Genomic DNA, 24738 nt, shown 5'->3' with positions numbered 1-24738 from the left:
TGAACATGAATGCCCTGGTTGTAAGCAACCTTGTGTCTTCCATCCGATGTCTGATCCTATTCAGTCCTTTCCCTGCCCCAAAGTCATCTAGATTCTGCACACCCTCCTTACCTAAATAACCCTTTTGCTTGGTGTGCAGCTGGCTCTAGGTATTATAATGTTTTCCCCATATCTCTCTTATCTTAGGAAATCTGCCTCACTAGGATTTCTGGTCAGTGATCTTGATTCTGTTCTCTGGGGCAGTGCAGAGAGGCTAATTCTACTCGACAGTCTTTGGCGAGGTTTCAGGGAGCTGGGCTTTTATTTCTCCAGGCTAACCATATCTAATTCTTTCAATCCAGCCTCTTAAGCTTGTGTCGAGTCTCAGTATCCTAGCGCCTCTCTCCTGAACTTGTTCTGTTTGTCAGTACTTCTTCTAAAGTGAGGCTTCCAGCAGTGGTGTGACCAGCATGGAACAGGGCCAGGCTTTCACCTCTCTCTACTTTAGGTGCTATGCTCCTTTTTTTTTAATGCATCCTAAGGTCCTACTTAAAAGAAAAAATCTCTTTTCCAACCACACTGCTGTTAAACCAGATCACCTTCATCCTATGGGATTTGTAGGTGATGTCCTGGGTATGTCTTATGTTTATCACCAGTTAGATTTCCTCTTGATGGGTTCAGCCAGACTGTCATGATCCTGATCCAGTTTCTCATCACATATGCTGTCTCTTCAGACCTCGTGTCAGCTGCAGATTCAGTAAGTTTGTCAATTAAAACAACAAAAACAAAAACAAAAAAACTTGAGTGGTGTGCCAGGGCCAAGGCCAAAGACAGAGTTGTTCAAAACATGTCACTAGGCTGATATAGATCCATTAATCAGCACTTTTAAATTATGGTCATTTAACCAGCCACAGACCCACCCAATTCTAACATCCAACTCCATTTCATGACAAATTGTCAACTCCCCATGGAAAACCAATAGTTGACACATACTGCATTTCCTTGATCAGCGCTCTTACGCTTTGTTGTTTTCAAGAAAGAAAACAAAGCTAGACTTAGTGAATCAGTCCATGCCAATTTCAAGATTTACCACCTCCATGAGGGGCCTACTAGTTTATGGGTCACAAAGATAAGTGAGGAGTACGGGTGATTATCAAGTCATTTTGGCAGCAGAAGCAAAGAAGGGGGTTCAGCTTGCTTGAAAGTAGAAGATAGCATCCATGATGAGGGTCATGGATGTTATATTTTCATCTTAATATTCAAATTATCAACCTGGTTGGCTAGTCCACCTCATGACCTGATGTTGTGACATTTTCTAGGTATTTTTGAGGACATGGTACGCCTTTTAATGCAAACATCAGTACAAGTCAATGGCATTCTTTCCTTCACGCATCATATGTGAAGCCTGGGTGAAGCTTGGAAGAAGATGGCAGGGCCCACAGGTCCCAGAACCCCAGGGTGTAATTTGCACTGACCAGTGAATTACCCACCAAAACATAGTTACAATGGGAGCTCAACTGCTTGGGGCCATGAGGCATGAGAATACCTACTTACACCTCAGCTCTCTTTTTTTTGGTTTTATTTTTTAGGGCTGTAGGTACAGCATATGGCGGTTCCCAGGCTAGGGGTCGAATTGGAGCTGTAGCTGCCAACCTACACCACAGCCACAGCAGTGCAGGATCTGAGCTACGTCTGTGACCTACACCACAGCTCACAGCAATGCTGGATACTTAACACACTGAGTGAGGCTAGGGATTGAACCCACATCCTTATGGATATCAGTTGGGTTCATTACCAATGAGCCACAAGGGGAACTCCCCTTTGGTGAATTCTTAAACACAAGATAAAGTCAAAGGGCAATATTACTAGAAGCATCCAGAGAAAACCACTAGGTGAGTCATTGTTAAACTGAAGTGTGCTTTTGAGTCATGTGGAAAGCTTATTGAAAACATAGGTTCCCAGATTCCCACCCTCCCCAGGGTGGCGCCCTGGAAATGTGAGCACTTCTGGTTAGTTTCATGGTATTCCAGGAGTACTGCAGAGCAGGAACCTATATGTTCACACTCTCCGAAGCTGGCGAGGAGACCACTGGTCCCTGCACCACACTTGGAGAAGCACCGAGAGTCTACTGTCATTTCACCCTGAGGAGCGTATGAAGGCCCAGAAATGTTCAGAAATCTGGCCAAGGTTGCACACTGAATGGCTGCAGCCCTGAGCTCTTTCTCATTCTGGGCAGAATGAGGATGTGGTGTCCCCCCATTTGCTGTCTGAGATTGTAGTGGACCACACATATGTATTTAAAAGCTGTCTGGTGCTCTACAGATGCAAGGGAGAGTGACTCTTAATAACCACAGCTGAGGAGAGAGGACACCACAACCTCCAGAAACCCTGGGGGCAGGGTGTGGTGACCTCACTGTTTCCTAGACACATGTCAGCCCCACCCCACAGGCCTTTTCCCCCTACCTGTGTTCAGCAGGAAGGTGGTGGTGGTCAGGCATCCTGAGCAACAGAGGTTCACATCTTTCCTTCTGTGCAGCATCTCTGAGCCTCCATAGAATGAACATTTTTAGTGAGAAACTAGCCTGCAGATTTGGGCAATCACATCTGTTCCTGTGCCTTCATTCTCAGGGCTTCTGTTATTTTGTTCGTCTGCTTAGACCCCCTCCCTCCCCTGGGCAGCCACATGTCCCCTTCCTCTCCTCCTTCAGGCTGGGCTCAGAAGGCAACTTTGCAGTGAGGTCTGCCCAGACCCTCATTCCTGCCTGTTTTTATCCGAAGCATTCCCCACCATTGACAATTGTCTATTTTACTTAACATTTTTTACTAGTTTATTATCTCTCTCCCTACACTGCTGTGTCAGTCCCACCAGGTCAGGGATTCAGTCTAATTTCTTAGCACCTGCTATATGCCAGGTATAGCTGTAGGCACCGGGGATCCAGAAAGAATTGGTGTACCCATGTAAAGGCGTGGATGAGGCCAGGCAGAACTGGGGGCAGGTAGAAGTGTTTCTGTTCCAGGCGCCCAGTCCCTGGCACTGCTCTGAAATGCGTTGTGTTTGGTCAGACCCCTGAACTAGAGGAGCCTAGGGTCCGAGAGACCTTGGGCAAATCATTCTCTGTGCCAGCATCAACTTTCTCATCTGTGAAAAGAAGAAAATAATATCCCCCAATGTAGTTTGGGTTATTTTAATAGGAATGTCTCTAGGTGCCTGCAAAGCCGTTCTGCCTTCAGAGCACAGCCAGATAAAAGACAGACTTGTTCGGAGGCTCCTCTCTGATAGATCTGATAACATGCTCTTGTCTTTCTAAGTGCCCCACGGACAGATCTCATCTTTATTGTTCTTGGCCCAGAAGCATGGAGCTGTGATGGCTAAAGAAGCCTTCTGCCTGGACTCCTGCAGTCCTCACCTGACAGAAGCACCTTTCACTGTGCCTGTCCCCTGAGCTTTCTTTGTGTTTCCAGACTGATATGCAGTTCGTTATGGGAGTATTCAGCCAAGGTTGGCAGAGCGAGGGATCCAATGGAGCAGTTGCAGAGACCCTCCTTTCCCATGCTGGGGTCCTTGAGAGTGGCCTCCCTCCCCGGAGGTCTGTTCTGGAGGCAGAGATGGCAGGACTTGGCCCTGAAATCTGTAACGTCCTTGTGCCTTGTGTCTTACAGAAATTTAAAGAATATGTGAATGGCAGTAACCTCATCACTAAGCTGCAGGCCAAGCATGACTTACTCAAGCAGACTTTGGGTGAAGGTAAGTTGGGCAATGAAGTGGGCAAGCGGGATGGTCTTCCCCTCTGGGTTTTGTGTGGCCCCTCGAGCTGTTTCAGGTAGAGATTCCGGGCACTTGATGGAAAAGGCCTGGTACTGGAGCCACCTACCAGGATGAACAGGCTGGAAAAGTAGCCCTGGAACACATGCTGAGGAGTCCGGTCTTGTTGCAGAAAGTATGGGGCAAACACATCTTAGTTTAGGTTGTGGGGGTGAGTCCCAGGTGAAGTGATAAGAGATCTGTAGGTAGGGGGTGGGATTCAGGGCGCAGGAGTCTGCACTGATGCCTTTTAGCAGATCCTCTTTGCTAGGAGTACTGTAGAAGTGCCTGGCCAGAATTCTAGGTCCAAGAAGAAGAATCCATATGTGTAAGCCAGGGTTTGGTTCCTGAGGGACCTGGGGCTTCCACTTAAAATTCCCCAGGGAGTTCCCGTTGTGGCTTAGCGGATTAAGAACCTAACATAGTGTCCATGAGGATGCAGGTTTGATCCCTGGCTTAGCTCAGTGGATTAAAGATCTGGTGTTGCTGCAAGCTGCGGCTTAGGTCACAGATATGGCTGGATCCTGCATTGCTGTGGCTGTGGCATAGGCCAGCAGCTGTGGCTGCAATTCGACCCCTAGAGCAGAAACTTCCATATTCTATAGGTGTGGCCATATAAACAAAAACAAAACTTCCCAAAGGCTTGCAACAACGGTTGGAGTAAAATCCCTACTGTTCCCATGGCCTATGAGGCCTGAGATCCTTTGACCTCTGCCTGCTTCCCTGACCTTATCTACCCATTTTACACTCCCCTCTTGTATTCCAGCCACACCAAGCTCCTTTCTGCACCTCAAAACTCATCCAACTTATTCTTACCTCTGGGCCTCTGCATCTGGTGTTCCCTCTGCCTGGAATGCCCTTACCCCACATCTCTGTGTGGATGACTCCTTATCCTTCAGCTGTCAGCACAGATACCACCTCCTCAGCAAGACTCACCTTGCCACCCAACCTCAAAGAATCACCACCTCTGTTCCAACACTTTCTCTGTTTGATTTTCTTCATCTCTCTTCTGACCATATGAAACCATCCAATGTCTTATTTGTCTACCTGCTTGTTGTCATTGGTCATGCCCCTGCCCGCAACAGCAGCATGTCTTCAACCAGAGTAGGAACTTCCTTGCTTAATTTGTCCACCATTTTATCTCCAGTGCTTAGAACAGTGCCTGGCTCATAGTAAACACTCAATTAATAGCCACTGAATGAATGTTGAATGGAAAGGTCACAGACACATGAACTAGAAACCATCCAAGGTCAGGGATGGTTTAGAGCAAGTCCTCATGACCCTTGAGCCTGGTATGAGGCTTGGCTTTGAGAGGAGGACCTGGTCTGGGGCTTCTGAAGCTGCTGGACTCTGCTTGGAGCACTGTTAGCCCCACACTCAGATATATTGTTGTGTTGTGTTTGGAGAGGCATGTTGGCTAAAGGATATGTTCCATTGAAAGGAAAGAAAACATGAGGTCTGGGAAATGGGACAGTGTGGGAGAGATGAAGGGGCCTTTTAAGGAGATGATGCAGTAGATCCTGAGAGGACAGCCTGAAGCAGCCTAGAGATCACTCAGGAGCACTCTGGGGATGGAGGAGTGGCAGGATGAGAGTTGTGCTGGGCTGTGGAGCCAGCGGTCACTAGCTGGTGGGTGTTGGTCATACTCAACATGTCCTCGCCCTTCGCTGGCACACCCTCTTCTCTGTGGGTGCACATCTTAGTGGCTGTGCCCCGGCACACAAGTCCCTCACATCCATTTGCTCAGCAGCTACCAAGGGGACTGCCAGGCTCTGCAAGTGCTTGGCATTTTTGAGCCCCTGCTTTAGAGGAATGAACCATCTTAGAGAAATTGAGCCATCTTCCAGTCACAAAGCACTTAGAGTCGAGCTGGGAGACAACCTATGAATTCATAAGAAATTAAACAGTGGTAACATGGTTACTCAGAACTACTGAATGAATCCCCAGGTGTACAGTAGACCCCGAGGATCATGAGTCCCGAGGGGCCGGTTTCACCATGGGCTCTGGAGAGGCAGAAAGGCTCTAAGGAACATACATAAGTAGGGCTTGAAGGAATAGTCAGGGCTTTAAAACTAATACCAATGAATTTTTTCAATCAACGTTATTGATGTATAATGGCTCTTCCATAAAATGTACTCATTTTATGTTTAGCAGTCTGTTTCGACAAACATATGCACCCAGGTATAACCACCACTCAGATCAAGATATGGAACACTGTCTCTATCACCCAAAAGTTCCCTTGTGCCTCTGTGTAGTCAGTGTTCCATCCTCCAGCTCAAGCCACCACTGATCTGATTTCTATCACTCTAGACTAGTTTTGTTGTGTTCTTGCTGGTGAGAGCTGGGGAGCTTTTGGGGCTGATGGAAATGTTCTATGTCCCGATTTGGGTGGTGGTTATACATGGGTGTTTTCATTTGTCAGAACTCATTGAACAAGGGGAAGGGTGGGGAAGAGCGAGTTGCAGGGAGCTTTTTCTTCATTCCCCACCCCACCCCCACCCCTCCACATTCTGCCCATCCTGACATTTGGGGATTGGACCAGGAGAGTGGGGCCGTGGAGAAGTGTGAGTAACACAGAAGGGACCAAAACTAAGAACAGAGGGAAGGGGAAGAGACAAAAAGTTCTAGAGGAGCTTGGGTGAGTACGTGATGGGGGCAGCTTCCATGATTTGCAGGATCAGTTTCTATGGCCATCGGATTGGGGTCTGGGAGCTCTTTCTCATGAGCCATGTAACAAAAGGTGGGGCCCTGTGATTTCTGGCTACTTGTATTATTGAATTCGCATGTCCTGCATTAGAAAACAAGGTATTCTTTTAAAAAATAAGACCCCAGATGAGAAAGTTCTCTCCAGGTCTTCCATAAGTGCTATCAGATGAGCCTTTCATTCCTGCCCCTGCCTGAATAGCCTTAATAAAATATCATAATAATTAGTTTTGGTTGGCATAACTCCTGACCCGTTTGGTCTTCCAAGTTTATTTAGCCTCCGGCTGCGCCTTGCTCTGAGATGTGATTTATGAGTCCTTCTTGTGAATTTTGAGCTGAATAGTAACAAAAAAAAAATGCAGGAAAATGCAGCTTCAGAAGTGTAGTGGCAGCTAAGAAAGAGAGCCATCTATAAGAATTTCTGTAGTCCTGTTTCCTCATAAACCAGAGTGGGGAAAGCCTATTGTGCTCCTTTTGATAACTGGGATGGGTCTTATGAGACTGGTCAATTCTGGGGAGGTTTTTTTCTTATTAACTTTTGGTTTTAGAATAGTTTTATATTTATAAAAAAGTTGCAAAGATAGTACAGAGTTCCCATATTTTCGACATCCAATTTTCGCTATTATTAACATCTTCACTTTATCTGTGTAGGGTATATTCATCACAAGTAATGGATATTGATGTATTGTTATTCACTAAAGTTAATAAATTACTGCAAAAAACTGAAGCTGAGACCAAATCTTTAATTATTTATGTATTTCCCTTGCATGATAAAGGTATATTTGGATTCTCAGGGCATTAGGTGAAAGGGGAGAATTTTCACCAACTTGGTTTGATAAAGTTCTTGCCCATTGGGCAAAACAGGGCCATGAAAAAATTGAACAGGCCAAAGAAAGCTCAGCATCTTCTGATTCATTCTTCTGAGTGTCTTCAAATGATTTCCTTCTACCTGGGCATGTTAACTCTTCCATTCAGTAGAAAGCTCTTCTAAGTGGGGCTAGGGTAGGGTGACACCTACATCAAAGGCCTTTTTATATCACTTCAGAGCTTTTTTTTTTTTTTTTTTTTTTTGATCTATTTAGGGCAACACCCATGGCATATGGAGGTTCCCAGGCTAGGGGTCCAATCGGAGCTGTAGCCGCCAGCTACACCACAGCCACAGCAACGCAGGATCTGAGCCACATCTGCAGCCTACACCACAGCTCATGGCAAAGCCAGATCCTTAACCCACCGAAGGAGGCCAGTGATCGAATCTACATCTTCATGGATGCTAGTCGGGTTTGTTAACTGCTGAGGTACAATGGGAACTCCCAGAGCTATTTTGTATGGGGATAATCTAGTCGTTTTGAAAACAATTTCAAAATATGGGGCCAAGCAGAATATCTTGACTAAAAACATACAAAGCTTTTTTTATTTATTTTTTATTTTTATTTATTTACTTTTTTGTCTTTTTGCTATTTCTTGGGTTGCTCCCGTGGCATATGGAGGTTCCCAGGCTAGGGGTCCAATCGGAGCTGTAGCCACCAGCCTACGCCAGAGCCACAGCAATGCAGGATCCGAGCCGTGCCTGCAACCTACACCACAGCTCACGGTAACGCCGGATCATTAACCCACTGAGCAAGGGCAGGGACTGAACCCACAACCTCATGGTTCCTAGTCGGATTCGTTAACCACTGCGCCACAACGGGAACTCCCAAAGCTTTTTTTAAAATAAAGTAACATGTCATGTCTAGTGCCTCGCTTTCTCTCAAGTACTCTCTTGACAGCGCACTTTAAAGAAACCACAAGTTGGAGGAAACACTAGGTTTTTTGAGTCACCCTCACTTGGTGGATTTTTTAACAGATTGACCCCAGACATGCAACTTGAGAAGCTTCTCGGGACCTTGCAAATTGGCATTCCTTGTTACCAATGTCACTGCCACATCTTGGGAACGAGAGCGCACACCCTTATGTGCCCCTGGCTGTGGCTATGTCATTTTACTGGCCAGAGAGGATTCTTAGTTTATCATCTCTGAGTCTTAGATTTCTGACCTTTTTACTGCTCTGGGTAGTGAGTAAGCTCAGGGTTTACGCCAAAGATACAGGTGCTTTTTCAATGTACCCTAGCCCCTCAAGGATGAATAGTGCATTATCTATAAGAGGATGGACATAACCTTTTCAGGCCAAGATTTAATAGCCCATTACAGAGCAAAATATCCACCAGGACCAGACATTCTGACCTTCTAGAAAATGACTGAGCTGCCAACTGTAAAATATATTTTTTAAATCCTAGCAGATATCAGAAGGCATCTGAATATTTTTGATTTCTGTTATTTGTTAGGAGTTGTAACACCATATTCTAAAGGATGTTGGTAAAGGGGTTCTTTTTTATTTTTTTAAGGGCCAGACCCTCGCATGTGGAAATTTCCAGGTTAGGGGTTGAATCAGAGCTGCAGCTACTAGCCTTCGCCACAGCCACAGCAATGCCAGAACCGAGCTGTGTCTGCGCCCTACACTGCAGGTCATAGCAACACCAGATCCTTAACCCACTGAGCAAGGCCAGGGATCAAACCCGCATCCTCATGGATACTAGTCAGGTAATCTGTTACCTCTGAGCCACAAGAGGAACTCCCAGTAAAGGGATTTTTGAGAGCTGTAATGTGAGTCAAAAACTGAAAGAGAATAGATTCGATTCCTTGCCAGAGAAAGTCTGTCTTGAGTGTGTTCTGATATCCACTCGAGGACCTAGACCCTTTGATTCCTATTTCCCCCCTTCCCTCCTGGCCCCTATCTGTCCATCCATCTGGAGTGTCCTTGCATAAAAAATTTGGGCTGAGATAGAGAATGGATGTGTATGGGGGGGGAGACATGGGGGCACCTGCTTTAGGTTGGGTGATCAGAGAGGCCACGAGGGGAGGTGATGTTTAAGCTGAGACTGAAGGATAAGGTGTCAGCCACATGAAAAACTGTGCAAAGAATGTTGGGACAGAGGGAACAGCATGTGAAAAGGCAGGAAGGGATGTGGTGAGGTAGGACTAAAAGAAGGGCACTGTACCCAGCACATAGAGATGTGGACAGTTCTGGAACCAAGAGGATGGGGAGCAGGAACCTCTTCCTCATCCCCTTCGTAAGTCAGAGTTGCCCAGTGACTACAGCCCCAAGGGAAACAATGTGATTCATAGTCAACCTAGGCCCTGGCAGAACCTTTCATGGGTTGCCGTTGGCAACAGCTCAAGGTCTTGGGTCTACATGAAAATTTAACTCCAAGTGATGTCTGGTAGGAATTTGCCCCAGACCCCAGGTACACAGTCAAATTAAGCAGAACAAATTTCCCATTTTACCTAATTTTTCTCCTTTCCTGCTTTGGCTTCAATTCAACCAGCTGCAGTCACTCTTGTAACTGCTTGTGGCTTTGGTCAGGAATTAAGGAACTGTGTGTTGATTCACTCCAAGTTTTATTTTCAGACTTCTCGCACTCTCTTCCTCTCCTCATTTTTCTCTCCAGCCCCATTCAGCATTGTTTTCTAGAGACAAAAATAAATGCTCAGTTCTTTCTTTTATAAAGTCCCTTTATGGGAGTTCCCGTCGTGTCTCAGTGGTTAACAAGTCTGACTAGGAACCATGAGGTTGTAGGTTCGGTCCCTGGCCTTGCTCAGTGGGTTAAGGATCTGGCATTGCCGTGAGCTGTGGTGTAGGTTGCAGACGCAGCTTGGATCCTGCGTTGCTGTGGCTCTGACGTAGGCTGGTGGCTACAGCTCCGATTAGATCCCTGGGCCTGGGAACCTCCATATGCCATGGGAAGTGGCCCTAGAAAAGGCAAAAAGACAATAAATAAATAAATAAGTAAATAAATAAAGTCCCTTCATGAGGATGCTGGATGAGATTCTAGAGCCTGGAACTGTTCTGTCCAATGTGGTGGCCACAGTCCACATGTGGCTACTGAACCCTTGAAACATGGCTAGTCTGAACTGAGATGTGTAAAATCAGCACTGGATTTCAAAGACTTAATACTATATATATGTATGTGTTTATATACATATTTATTAATTTTTTATATTGATACATGTTGAAATAATATTTTTGACATATTAGGTTAAATACAATGTATCATTGAAATTAATCTCGTGTTTCTCTTTACTTTTTGTAATGTGGCTACTAGAAATTGTGGCTTGCATTATATTTCCATGGGACAGCACTGGCTTAGAGGTTCTCCACTTCACCATAAAAGGAATGAAATACTTAATCATGCTATGGACCAACCTCAAAAGCACTAGCTCAGTGAAAAAGGCCAAATGCAAAAGACCACATAGTATATGATTCTACTTTAAGAAATATCAAGAATAAACAAATCTATAGAGACAGAGTAGATGAGTGGTTGCCATAGGCTGGAGGTGGGCAGAGGTAGTGAGTGATATAAATTGACACAAGCGATCTTCTCTGCATGATGGAAATGTTCTAAAATTGAATTGTGGTGATGGTTGCACAACTTTGAGTATTTACTAAAAATCATTGAATTATACATTTTAAATGGGTGAATTTTAGCATATGTAAATTATACCTCAATAGAGCTGTTAAAAAAGAAGGCAGTAGATATGAGCCTGGAATTCCAGAGAAAAGTAAGATCTGGAGATAAGATTAGGGAGTCCTCAGTAAGCATTTGAGATCCCCAGTGTGGGTGGTAGAAAGAGAAGAGAAGACCTAGTTTGCATCCTGGGGGCATTCTGACATTTGGAGGTTAGAGTTTGGGCAGATGAGGAGGAGACGACAAGAGAAACTGAGGAAGAGCTGACAGGGCAGGAGAGACCCCTGGAAAGTATACAGAGTCATGAAAATCTAGAGGAGAAAACTTTATAAGAAGGGAGTGATTAACTGAGTTAGTCAGTGGTGAGTGTTGAGTAGTCAGCTAAGAGCAGAGGAGACATTCAGCCACACAGAGCAGGCTCCATGGAGTGGAGGGGACAGAAGCCAGCTGCAGAGGTGAGGGGAGGAAGCCCCAGGGACCCTAGACAGTTCCTGCAGGAAGTGTTGCTGGAAAGGAGAGCTGAGAAATGGAGTTATAGTAGAAATAGGGTCAAGGGGAGGCTCAAAAGCCAAGTTGGACATATCCAGTGTAGTGTTGTTACAGTGATCCAGAAGAGAGGAGACTGCTGATGCTGTACTCAGGGGAGACACTTACAGAAGCAAAGCCCTTGAGAAGGGCTGAGGGCTCAGGACCTGGAGCACAGGGTCTGAGTGTTAGCAGAAGCAGGACACCTCCTCCAGGGCACCAGGAAAAGAGGTCATGGGGGAGTGGGCAGGCACCTGGAGACCCTGTATTACTGATTTTCTTTTCCAGTAAAGGAAGCAAGTAGGTTCTTCAGCAGATAAGGAAGGAGGGGCAGGTGTAGGGGCATGACAAGAAACAACAGAAGGTGTCTTATGGCTAGTCCCCTTCAGTGCCAGGCATGACAGGTGGTCACTAAACATCCGTGGATATAAAGCAATGAGTGAGTTTTTGAGCTGAGTTTTGCATAGAAGGAAGCACCTGGGGTGCTTATCAAAATGCAGATTCGTGGGTTCTTACCCAAGAAAGAGCCAAGAAGTCTGCATTTTTTTTTTTGTCTTTTGTCTTTTGGTTGTTGTTGTTGTTGCTATTTCTTGGGCCACGCCCGCGGCATATGGAGGTTCCCAGGCTAGGGGTCCAATCGGAGCTGTAGCCACTGGCCTACGCCAGAGCCACAGCAACGCGGGATCCGAGCCGAGTCTGCAGCCTACACCACAGCTCATGGCAACGCCGGATCGTTAACCCACTGAGCAAGGGCAGGGACCGAACCCGCAACCTCATGGTTCCTAGTTGGATTCGTTAACCACTGCGCCACAACGGGAACTCCAAGAAGTCTGCATTTTTAATAAGAGCCCCAGAAGATTCTCATATCAGTGGTCAGCAGGCTGTAGTTTGAGAATCACTGAAAAAAAAAGTGTATGAACAATAACAAATGAAACACATGTGCACATTGCCCTACAACTAAGAAGCACTGAGGATTTGATAAGATTCAGTTCTTCCCAACAGACTAGACCTTGGGCATAATTAGATTTTACATTTCACAAATAATTACTTTGTTAGCTGTTTCTTGGTCTTAAGAAAAAGATGAATGTTCTCTGGTAAAATAAATAAATAAATAAGATAAGCAAAGCCAAAAACAAAACCAATAATTAAACATCCCTCTATGCTTTTCTTTCTAGGGGAGAGAGCAGAATGTGGTACAACCAGGTAAGAACTGGGGATCTTGCTTTCCTTCACCTGCTGCCTGAGGTGGGAATAGGAGGCTGTGGGAGGAGCAGAACAGGCAGGGAGGTGGGTAGACAGGCATTGCTGAGGCTCAGAGGGGCAGAGTCTTGTGGGGGACAACTCTTCACCAGTGTCCCCATGGGGTAGTGTGGCTGTGCTCAGGGGAGAGGCAAAGCTCTTCTGGCTGCTCTGCACCAGCATCACACTGGTGACCAGGAGGGGGCTTTCAATGGTGCTGTGGACGTGGGACCATCCTTGGGCATTTTCCAGCTGGTGGGAGGGTGGGGCTCTAACACATGCTGCAGAGTGGCAGAGGGCATCCAGGAGAAGCCAGAGGCTGTGGGTTAGCTGTCAACCTGTCTCCCCATCTGTTCTATGGCTGCCAAGCAAACTGCCCAGCCAGGGGCCCAGCCCTGGGTCCAGGTTTGTCAAAGCTTTGAATATGCTAGAATCACACACCACCGGGCATACGCATGTGCATATCCACACACATGTGCTCACAGATGCCGCCGCTACTGCCCACGTGGGCTTGGGACCTCCCTGCACGGATGCCTGGTGGCAGAGCCCCTTGTTGGGAACTAACTGTGGGCAGCTTGTGCTTTCTCTCCAGCTCACTGCACATCACCCTCTGTGCTTTTCCCTGAGCAGACCAGAGCCAGTGGACACTTTCACTCAACAGCTGATAGCTGAAGGGCTGACCAGGACTGGACCTTTCCTCTGCTTGCAGGGAGTTTAGATCCATAAGCAGCCCTGTCGCTGCCCAGGTTCCTTGGGGCCCATCCACTTCCGTGTTCCCAGCAATGCTTGTTCCACTGCCCAACGTGAATTCAGCCAGTGGCCCAGAGGCTGCACTTTTCCATCATGTGGCCATTGACAGCCACTTTTGCCTCATTCTGGGCCCGTTGACCCAAAGACATCTTTTCCTCATTGTGCTTCCCAGTGGCCGAGATCCTGGAAAGCTGTCCTGCTTGGCAAGAGGGAGGATGGACCCTCAGCTCCCTCCTTATCAGGAAGGGAGTTGGCTGGGAAGAGGCTTGGAAAGCCCCGGGGTTTTCAGTTTGCTGGGCCCAGGGTGGGGGAGCCTCAGGGCTCGCCAGAAGCTTAGCCTGTGCAGCTGTTCCTCTAGGCCTTGGCAGCCTGGGAACATCAGGATGATTCATAACGTCAGACCAGGCCCTTCTAGCACACGGGTCAGCAGATGTGCAGAGTGACTTTCTAAGAACCTTTGAGAAACTGTATTATTTATTTATTTATTTATTTCAAGAGAATGTTGTCATAGTCCCAAAACAACAAAAGTCACATTTTACACCAAAGTCTGCAAATAGTGAAACAGATGGGGGATGAATTGAGTCACCCCTCACTTCCTCCTAATTCCTAGAACTTAGGCAGGAGAAGATGGTTCCAGCAGATTGGAGGAGAGATCTGGAATCAAACCGTTGGCGAGGCCCCAGGGTCTTCCTTACAGAAAAGTTGAGGAGTTTTGTTTTTTAAAAATAAAGCCCTCTGAGATGTTGTCTTCCACACCCGCTTTGACACAGGGCCTGGGAAATCCAAGCTAGGACTGCAGACCTCCTACTTAGATGCATTGCAGTATGCAGCAAATCCAGCCATCTGCACTTTGGCCCTTGGCCAAGATCAAAGGCAACTTTGTTAGTAAAGTTAAAACTTCCTCTTACTTCCAAAAATCATTTTTAAGTTATTGTGGAGTGCATTGCTAACTTGGAAGTGGTTTTTTTTTTTTTTTTTAATTAATCTTAAATGCCCAGGGTGAGCTATTTCTACACTGTGGCTCTCTGTATCTCCCATAGTTTCCTGTCCAAGGTCAGTGTTATTTCGAATGATCATTTGAGCAGGTCCCCTCAGCCAAGTTGCTGCTGGCCTTGTATAGACAGGCCAGTTTTTGTACAAAGGCTGCAACACATTGTATATTTTTTTCTCACAGTTAAGAACCTTATCTGAGAATAGCCCCAATTCGTAATAACCTTGTGATTGGGCTGACCAGATGCAATAATGCAGTTGAAAGGAGTATGGTAAATGGCAAAGCAGATGCAAACATAAGGTTTGATTGTGGTTATTCAAACCGTTAACTGTTTTCCCTAACCTAGTTTGACTTGCTCCATGTTTGAATTAGCAATGAGAATCACTAGAGATTTCTTGTCCAAACAGATGTAACCCCGTGCACACACATGCACAGCCTCCAAGAGCCCAACTGCCATTGAATTACAATATTGCTGCCATTTTGGATGTCGACACCCACATGTGTTGGGTTGTCAAGGAAAAATTTTAATCATCATCCTTTGGTCACAGAATAATTTTGAGGCCAATTTCTGTGTTGCTAATGTGTGTTAATTTTCATCTTGATTAAAAGGCAGAAAGGGAACATTGGTCTCTGGTTTCTCTTTCTTCCTCTCGTGGCTTTCCCTGTTCCTGTTTTCCCTGCCTCTCTCTCTCTCTCTCTCTTTCTCTTTCTTTCCTTTTTGCTCTGCAACTGAGCAGCAGAAGAGATGGAAGGCTTAGGCTGCCCCACTTTCCTTGGCTGAGCTGCCCCCCTGCTCCCCACTTTGTGCCCCACCCAGCACTTCAGTAAGTCGGTAATGATTTGATGTCATGCAAAGTTGGGATAGCTACGTTTCCTTGTCAGAGATTCCACCCAGAGCCCAGAGCACCACACAAAGAAAGAGATCCCAGTGTGGTTCCAACAGTCCTTTGCTTTCTGGATTGGGCAGGAGAAATTTTGTAACTTAAAGGAAAAATCCTTAGGACTTGCTTTAAGAAATGAAATTTTGAAGGCACCCTGGATTTTTTGGTATTGGGTGTCCAACACCTGCATTGAGTCTCTACTCTTGCTGGCCATGAGAGTTCAGTAGATAATTTAATGCTACTGCTGGATATTTGTGGTAAAATCCATTTCCCAATTTTCACACTCACACCTGAAGTAGGAAGAGCTGAATTCTATTCCTAGGACCTTAGGCAAATCTCTTAATCGCTCATGGGCTCATTTGCCTTATGCTTAAAGTAGATTTAATTAGTTCTTGCCTACCTCACAGGGTTGTTGTGAGGGTATCATACAATGTGACTTAAAGAAATCATCTGAAAACACTCAAAAACAGAAACCCGAGACACCATGGAAACAAGATGGTGAAGTTGCTATCCTCCAGTTATTATACGTAAAACCTCTGGCCCTCTGTCATATTTTTGGCACTCTCTTTTGGCATTTGGAAATTCAAAAGCAGATCTGTTGTAAGAAATATCACTCCCACATACCCACGTCCTCAAAAAATAACTAACTTATGAAAAAGAAATGACATGGACTTAGCTAACCAAATTGACATAGATCCAAGATGGGCTCAAAATAATCTTGCCTGTTGTTTCTTTTCAACATTTTGGTCTGTGCTGTTATTTTGGTTCCAGTGTTTGGGTGGCATGATATTTGAATCCCGCTGTGTCTTTGCCCATGCATGTCCTGGAGCTAGCAGCATTTGCTCAGTATTCAGACACCAAGGAAAAGTTGATAAGAGTTCCCTAGATGGTGGGGCTGCTGAAGGAGACAGGCCCACATGGCCAGCAAGCAAGGCAGCATGAGTCTCAGCACCTTGATTGGCTTCACGTGTGATTTCTTGCCCATTCACAGAAATCAGTCAAGAATTGAGGGCTGGGTCTGTGTTTGTCACACATGGGCCCTGCCAGGCTTGGTCCCCACCTGGCACCTCCTAAATTGTGAACTAAGCCATTTAAAAATTAAGTGCCTCTCTTGGTTGGGGGCCCTCCTCCTAACCTCAGAAAGCCCTTTGCCCTGGAAGGCTGGCAGCATTGAGCCAGGTGGTGAAAGGTGAGCAAATAAGCCAACACAGGTATATGCATGTGAGCAACTCTGGAGACTGATCCGGTGTTTGTGGCTGTTTCCCTGTTGCTGGTGAACCATGGATGGTCGCCCCTCCCTGTGGCCAAGAATAGAGCACAGGGAATGGAGATCCTGAAGTCAAGCAAGACACTTTCAACCTGACCCAACAAGTCCTCCACTGGCAAGGGTTAATAGGATGAATGAGGCTTTGGCTGGAAATGAAAAAGTACCCTAAGGCTCATGACTGGCCTACTGGGAAAAATATTGGACTTGGAGCCAAATAGACCTGTGTTTGAGGCTTAACTCTGCCAGTTTCCCTCTCTAGGCCTCAGTTTAGGCCTCTCTCAAATGGGGCCACACATACAGGGATGAGCTGATAATGGATTTGAAAACACTTTACTTGAAAGTGTACTTGGTTAAAGGACAGGAGATAATCATTATCCGGGGTCGCCTGGGGACCCCAAAGAAGCTGCAGCCTCCCTCCTGGCATCGTTTCTTCATCTTTAAAATGAGATTAATAATTGCCTGGCTCTTAGATCAATGGAATAAAGATCAGTCAAGTGCATTTGAAATGCTAAGCAGCATTAGGAAGATCAGTGCCCTGGTACATTGGGATTTGAGACTTGGTAATGAATTGAAGCCAAAATAATGAAAATTAACTCTTCCAATCATCTTTGAAAGTCTCTTGCTTTCTTGGGCTACAGATTACATCTCTTCCTGACTCCCCCTCCATCTGGTCAGTTTTGTGGGATGACAGCCTCTGATTGGCATTTCAGTGGTTTCCTGGACACGTGCTACATCCCTCTGTGATTTAGAATGCATAGAATGCATTTGTGTTACCTGAGCCTTGCTCCTGTCTGACATTGTGGGTAAATTGAGACCCCCTTAACCATCCAGAGGCCTTCTGATGGAGCATTGGACACCAGTGCACTGGGGGTTCAGGCCTTCCATTCGCATTTTGTGTTCTCCTCCTTCGTGGGTCATACGAGTGTCTTTCCCTGTTGTATGTTTACCTTGGTTGCTTTCTTGATTTCTTTTGTTCCATTTTCCCCCAGGCCCCCCTGTCTTCCCCCTAAACCACAGAAAATGAGGAGACCTAGGCCTCTCTCAGTGTGTAGCCATAAACTATTTAACGGCTGTATGGAAGCGTTCATTAAGGTACTTGGTGGGGAGCCACAGAGTCCGAGAATGTGCCCAATGTAATGGCAGCCTTTCTCCACCTCCTCCCCTGACCAACAGCCCTGCCCTAACTGACTGACCAACAAACTGATGACAGGTGGACTAGAGCTTTCAATCTGTGCCCTCGGCCAGGCCCTATAGCGAGCCTGGCCCTCCCAGCAGCTTCAGTGAGGGCTTCTAGGCAGAGCTGCTTTTGTCCCTGACCAGTTGCTCCTAAGTACTTCCCCTTTGTCCTCAGCCCTGGGGGAGGGATGAGGTGGTGCTGGAACCCAGTGAAGTCCAGCTTCCAGACAGCATCCCTGCCAACCATGCTTCTCTGCTTCAGGCCCTGCAGTCCCAACCAGCCTGAGGGACCATTAGAGAAACGCCCTCACCTCAGTCACACTCACATCTCCCAGAGGAGACTGAACAGAGCAGCACAAAAAAAAAAAAAAAAAACCAAAAAAAAAAAAAAAAAAAAAAAACCCGTGGGGGTAACAGTGTGTTTTTATACAAGTGATTTTTTTAAAAGTTGAGAATATATCAGCAAGGGAAACACAGTTTTTATGGGAGACAGCCCTCTGCCTAGTTTGCTTCTTATTAGGGAGTGTGGGAGAAAGGAAGAGAGCTGAGGTAGTCCTTTAGAATTCCAGGTTAACCCTTCAGACCTTAAACTAAAGACAGCTTTTCTCCTCAGTGAGTGTCTTTTTCTTGCTTCTTGGCTGCAGAGGGTGCAGGAGCAAGCCATCCCAGGTAAAATGTCTCGAGGCAAGTTAAGTTAGTGATGGAGGTGAAAAGGACAACAGGTGGGGGCCACACTTCAGGAAGGGGAGATGCATTCTTAGCATTACTTAGGGGAACAGGAGATCCCTTCCAGTTATTGGAGAGCCCACCACCATCTAATGAAGACAGTTTCTATAGAAAAATATGACTCATATCAGCCAGGAGAAAAGTAAAGGCTCTAAGGCTCTGCTGACCCTTGTAGGGTGGTGGAGGCTGCCCCAGCTCTGGCTCTCTAGCCTCTGTCCTCAGACAGGGCATGCACAGGGCTTATGGAACAGGGAGGGTTGGCCTCAGGGAGGGGGAAGGCAGGACCGTCTCTGCCTATGAACTGAGTTCTGGGGAAGGGACAGTGGGGGAAAGGAAGTTGGGCACAAGTCAGGGCTGCCCCAGCCTGGGAAACAGCAGTGGCTGCTTTAGGACACCTCAGAGGAAGGAGGCATGGAGGGCCCCAAAAGGAGAGGTGCTGCCAGGTGCACCAGGAAAGAGGTGCTGTTTGGAGGTGACCTGAGTGAGTGGTTTGCCACTGGAGGAGGAGGCTGTGTCAAGAGCCCTTTCTTCATCCTCCCTCCTCACTCCAACAAGACTTTCTTCTCCAAGAAGCCACACTCCAGAGCTGAGAGGGGCTTGAGACTCGTTTGTTACCCTGCCCTCAGGAGCTTATGGTGTCACTCAGGAGGCTTTCAACATAGAAGGCTAAACGTGGAAAATGATTCAGGATGAGCACTTGGTGGCTTATCCCCACAGAAATAAGTTCTGTGGGAGCTCAGAGCAGGAGGGGTGTGAGCCCTGGGGCACAGGAGGCTTTGAAGGAAGGGCAGGAACACAGCAGAGGGCAGCAGGACAGAGGAGCCCCTGAGAGGAGGAACAGAATATACAATGGCTCAGAGACAGCAGGGACACCTTCCAGGATTTGCTCAGCTCTTTGGAAATGGGTGATTAGTCAGGACTCGGAAGGAGCTGACTTACCTGACAGCATTTGAAAATTAAATGTTTTGTTTAGTGAAATCATCTCTGAATAGAGAGCTCTTACATAAAATGTGTGATGATCAAGTAATTTGAAGTTATTCCCCGATAAACACATCAATTATGGGAGTGTTTTGCCCCTTGGAGGTAGTCACCAGGAAGCCACATTCTTATTCCAAATTTCATGCCACTGCTCCACCTGGTCAGTCTTCCTGAGAGCCTGCAGCAGGGCCTTTGTCAGCAGTGCCAAAACTCTGCCTTGTAATGGACACCTCAGTCTTTGGAATGGAACGTACCATTCAGGAGCCCAGCTTTGCAGCCACTGGAGGCATAAAATGGCAAGAGGCACTGGCTGCAGTGGGCCCTGAAAAGAGCCCCCAGAGAGGGATGCCCCAGGGCACCCAGCAGTGGCAAGGCACATTGCTAGAATAAGAGCATAGCCTCTTCAGGGGTTTCTGAAAAAAAAAAAATGTTTGTTAAGCACTGGCATTTCTTTGTAGTCACATGTGTTTATATGATGTACTATCAATACTGTTCAACCAACTCTTCTGCACGCCTCCTATGGGCTCGAGGTGTGGAGACAGATTACACACGGCATGGCCCCTGCTCAGGGATTGTTAACTCTCAGAGAATGAAGGGCACCATGATCCACTCAGTCCTCCACCTTTGTGAACAGAATTTAATTTGCTCTTATGATTCCCGTGCTCTCTGGAAGAAGAGTCTGCGTCAACTAAGAGTCTTCAGCTTTGAAATGCCAAACCTCTGAAAGGCTTTTCTTTTTTTTTCTTTTTTTTTCTTTCTTTCTTTCTTTCTTTTTTTTTTTTTTTTTTTTTTTTTTTTTTTTTTTTTTTTTTTTTTTTTAGGGCCCCACCTCAGCATATGGAGGTTCCCAGGCTAGGAGTTGAATCTGAGTTATCTGAGTTGTAGCTACTGGCCCCATACCACAGCCACAGCAATGCAGGATCCAAGTCTCATCTGTGATCTACACCGCAGCTCACAGCAATGCTGGATCCTTAACCCTCTGAGCAAGGCCAGGGATCAAACCCAAATCCTCATGGAGACTAGTTGGGTTTGTTACCCCTGAGCCACGACAGGAACTCCTGAAAGGCTTTTCAATAAAATAAGATCACAGAGAGCCTATGATTATCACGGTTTAGAGGGACAAAGAAGCATCCCCAAGTTAAGAATGGTGGATAAACATTGTTGGAGTTACTTTTACAAGTTTCTAGGACCCTACCTGAATGGATTCTTTTCAAAATCCTTGATTTTTTTTTTCCTCTCCTCTCAGACAGAAGGAAACTCAATTTATTATTATGAATTTTGAGACCTAGGAAATCTACCTCCAGGGCAAATGGGAGAGGCAGTGGCAGGTGGGCGGGGTGTCCTCATCTTGTTTCTATAAAGTGAGCATGATAATTATCCTCCTCTTGAGCATGTGATGACATCAGATGAGCTAACACAGGTCCTAGCGCACTGCCCGGCCCAGCGTGAGCCCCACGGAAGCGTTAGCTCTAATGTTGCCCAGCTTTCCTGAGTGCGCCCAGGGCATCACCTGACCACCTGGCCCTGCTGGCCTAGGTTCCAGTGGGCTAAGCCACCATAAGACAGTCCTAGTCTTTGAGATGCCAGCAGCTGGGTGAATGACACCAGCGCAGAGGCGCACATCCTCCCATTTCTCAGTCGGGTGGCCTCCTCCAGGAGCTGGGATGAGAGCCAGCGCCCACCCCTGAGGAACCCAACCTGCTGCAAACATGGAAGAGAGAAGAGGCAGCTGCTCTTTGGAAAACTGGCGACCTCCATTCTGCCTGCAAGATCATGAAGGACTCCGGACCCCACTTCCCTCCCTCCTCCAGGCTTTGTCAGCTTGCGGGCTCCATGAGGCCTTTTCAGTGCCAGGGCGAGGGGCAGGAGGTAGGAGAGAGAAGCCAAGTGGGCACCTGGGACCAGCTCCCCCAGGTGGTAGGAAACCCAGGCAGCTGTGTAGAATCTGGAACCACCGACCTAGAGGGTACCTGATAAGTGAGATCTTGGTTCCCTAAGAACTAGGAGCGAGATTTCCTGAGCCGATGTGCAGGGATAGTGTTACAGTAGACACATGAGGGCGTGTGTCCTTTGCCTGGAGAGCTGGGCTAACCTTAGGGGTCTTAGGTGGGCTCTTGCCCATTCGTGAATAAACAGCCCCTATGTTGAGGAGAAGCTAGACTTGGGGTGAGGAAGGGGTTCATTCAGTACACAGCATTCCTGCATTTGACAAGGACTGAAAGAGGCCCTTTTGCCCCTGCTGTCCCAGGCAGCCACCCTGGAAGCCTGGCCAGGGCAGGTGTAGAGCTCCCCTGAGGCCCCGAGCCCCAGGCATCCCCCCCCCACCCCCGCCCCACAGGCTGGTTGCCCTCTCCCCGGACCTTGCTGGCTGCCATTGCATTTCGGCATTCCCGGACTCTGAAGGATCTGCTTACTCTAACTGATCTTACTCCTGCGTAATCTTCTCTTTTTCTCCTGCTCTGCTGCCTGTTTATTTTTTGTTATCAGAGGAAGAAGAAATGCTCGAACCAGGAACCAGGTATTTACTGGAAAGTTCCGTTAGCCCCATTCAACTGGTTGAAACCTGTCTTTAGTCCTGCCTCTAGCACAGGTTCCCCTCTTGCCTGTTCAGTGAATCCACTTTATTGTCCTTTCTGTGACTGTAGTTAATCAAGGAAAGAATTTGCAGGTGGGGTGTGGAGGAGCCATGAAAGCATCCAAATTTATGGGGTTTTTTTTCTGTCCCTTTACACAAGCATATTACTTATGCCTCTTGTTCCCTAACCTTCTGAGGAGGCTAATATTTAATTTGGCTCCCTTTAAAAGAGAGTTTTAAGGAGATTTTATACTCTATAAGTGGCCTGGAATAACAGGTCAACCAATCATGGAATCCAAAAGAAAATTCTCCCTTGCCCAGCTCCCTCTGGCCACGGGCCAGGCTAGGAAAATTTAATTGAAAATACATTCACACCCCAGATGCCTGTGTTTAGAATTGCATCTTATTCAGCCTTTCTGACTTAAGGTTGGCCACTCAGTGGTCAATGGCTGACATCAGCTATTTCTAGAACTTTTTCTTGTAACGCACTTACTGTTAAAATATCTCTCTGGATGTTTAGGGTGCCTGAGTATCTGCACCATGAGTAGAACTGGTCTCCCTTTCTCAGACCTCAGAAGGATCCCTGGGGTCAGCCTTGCTTTCCCCACAGTGTGTTCTTAATACTAGGAGACGAGGTGGAGGCCTTGACCCTGCGCCTTTATCCCTGAGCACCAGAAGAAGAGCTGAGTTGGGGCTGAGGGGAGTGGGAGGTGGAGAACTCTTCAAGAGCAGACTCCAGTCCACTGTGGACGTGGGCTCCCTCTCCTTCCCCAATGTGCCAGTCAGGCCTCCTGAGCCCTTATCCTACCCAGCTGAGTAAGAAGGCAGAGCATTTCTTTAAAGTCACCATAGCTGTGCCTTTCCTGCAATAACAGAAGGCTTTCTATTTTCACTGTCTGTGGAGATTTCAGGATTCGCACTTCCTTGCTTGTTTTCCTACTAATCCGATGGTACTAATCTTCTGGCTTGAGTTTATAATCTGTGTTTGCAGTGTCTTTTTTCCTGTGACAATTGCCAAGTTCAGTACAACTCACGATTTTTTTCCTTAAGGATTCAGGACAAGCTATACCACTTGTTGTTGAGAGCTGCATCCGATACATCAATTTATACGGTAAGCTCCATCCTGGGGCAGTGTTTTCAGCCCTTTCCAGAACAGGTGCCAGGCTGTATTCATAAGAAATGAGATTCAGATTCATCTCGGAAGATTTCCTGTCGCTTTTTTGCTTCCAAGAGGGAAAATGCTCCATAGAACAGCTGCTTTCCTGAGTGCTGTCTCTTGAGCCCTGTGTATATGGGACTAAAAGTGGTGGTGAGAAAACCCAAGAACTAGGAAAACAGAAGGGCAGAGAGGGAACTAACACGTGAGAGAACTGTGTTAGTTCCTTCCTGGCTCCCACTCACCCTCAGAGCTCTGCACTTTTGAGTGCTGGATCTGGTTGACCAACTAGTCATTTAACACTGCTAGATAGATAGCAGTAAGTTCTATGGAGGAAACATGGTGTCTGGGATTTACTGCATGGCGTCCCCAGCACTTGCGCCTCCAAGCTCTTTATTTATTCATTCCTCCAAAAATAGATTTCCAGAGTTCATGACAGGTGCTGGTTTTTGACAATGGGAGTATAGCCATGGAGACAGGTATGATGCTGGCCCTAGGTAGCTTATATGTCCAATTAGAGGGGTGAGGAAATAAACCAGCAGAGAGAGAAAATAATTCCAGATAGTGTTAATGCCAAGAAACTAATTAAAGGGGGGATAGAGAATGGCTGGAGGTGGGCAGGGATGGTTTGGCTTAGCTGGTAAGGAGAGCCATCTCCGAGGGGATAGTATTTGAGTAGAAGCCAGCCATGCAGTCCAGGTGGAGAGAATGGCAAGCATAAATGTCTAATATTTGAGGAAGGATAATGTGACTGGACAGGAATGAGCCAGGAGGATGGGATTAGAGACACAGGTGGTAGAAATTCAGTGTCGAAAGAAATTAACAATGTGTATTGAGCACATACAATATACAAACCAAACTTTGACTGACACCTGCCTTTAAGGGTAAACACTTTCCCTTAAAGATATACTATGAAAAAACTGAATCTCAGGAAGAGGATCCCAGTCTCCCCACATTAATTCCCATTTTGGATGAGGGAGCCCCTCTAATTCCTTCAGTTTTATCAGTTGCTGTTTTGTCATTACTGTCAGGTATCAAGGTCTCCTCTTTGTTATGGCCTTGTAGAAACACATAAAAAATGAGATTGTTGGGAGTTCCCGTCATGGCTCAGTGGTAACAAATCCAACTAGTATCCATGAGGATGCAGGTTTGATCCCTGGCCTCACTCATTGGATTAAGGATCCAGTGATGCCGTGAGCTGTGGTGTAGGTCGCAGACACGGCTTGGATCTGGCGTTGCTGTGGCTGTGGTGTAGGCCAGCAGCTCTCATTTGACCCCTAGCCTGGGAACTTCCATATGCCATGGGTTCATCCATCAAAAGACAAAAAAAAAAAAAAATCAAGATCGTTGCAGTTCCCTTGTGGCACAGAGGGTTAAGGATCTGGTGTTGTCACTGCAGCAGCTCAGATTGCTGCTATGGAGTAGGTTTGATTCCTGGCCTGGGAACTTCCACCTGCCACAGTGGCAGCCCCCTCCCCAAAATGAGATT

The 24738-nt window shown here is 46.7% G+C and overlaps 1 protein-coding gene across 50 annotated transcripts in view; it reads left to right on the top strand.

The window, feature by feature from the left end:
* Positions 1-24738, top strand: part of SRGAP3 (SLIT-ROBO Rho GTPase activating protein 3) — a 393430-nt gene that overhangs the window by 319000 nt on the left and 49692 nt on the right. For 26 of the 50 annotated variants that reach the window (XM_084989345.1, XM_084989346.1, XM_084989362.1 and 23 more), the window contains 4 exons: positions 3640-3724; positions 12686-12713; positions 17628-17730; positions 23144-23204. In XM_084989345.1, the coding sequence (XP_084845471.1) occupies positions 3640-3724; positions 12686-12713; positions 17628-17730; positions 23144-23204 (277 nt within the window). Of the gene's footprint in view, positions 1-3639; positions 3725-12685; positions 12714-15227; positions 15315-17627; positions 17731-22005; positions 22037-23143; positions 23205-24738 lie in introns of all 50 variants that reach the window. The other 24 variants (XM_084989331.1, XM_084989335.1, XM_084989337.1 and 21 more) reach the window with 2 other exon arrangements.

The sequence above is a fragment of the Sus scrofa genome, chromosome 13 (genome assembly GCF_054392235.1).
Source record: "Sus scrofa isolate SSC_HxYL_T2T_F1_AM1 chromosome 13, Sscrofa_HxYL_maternal_Yorkshire_Landrace_v2.0, whole genome shotgun sequence".
Classification (NCBI taxonomy): Eukaryota; Metazoa; Chordata; class Mammalia; order Artiodactyla; family Suidae; genus Sus; species Sus scrofa.
This window is presented reverse-complemented; position numbering and strand designations above follow the sequence as displayed.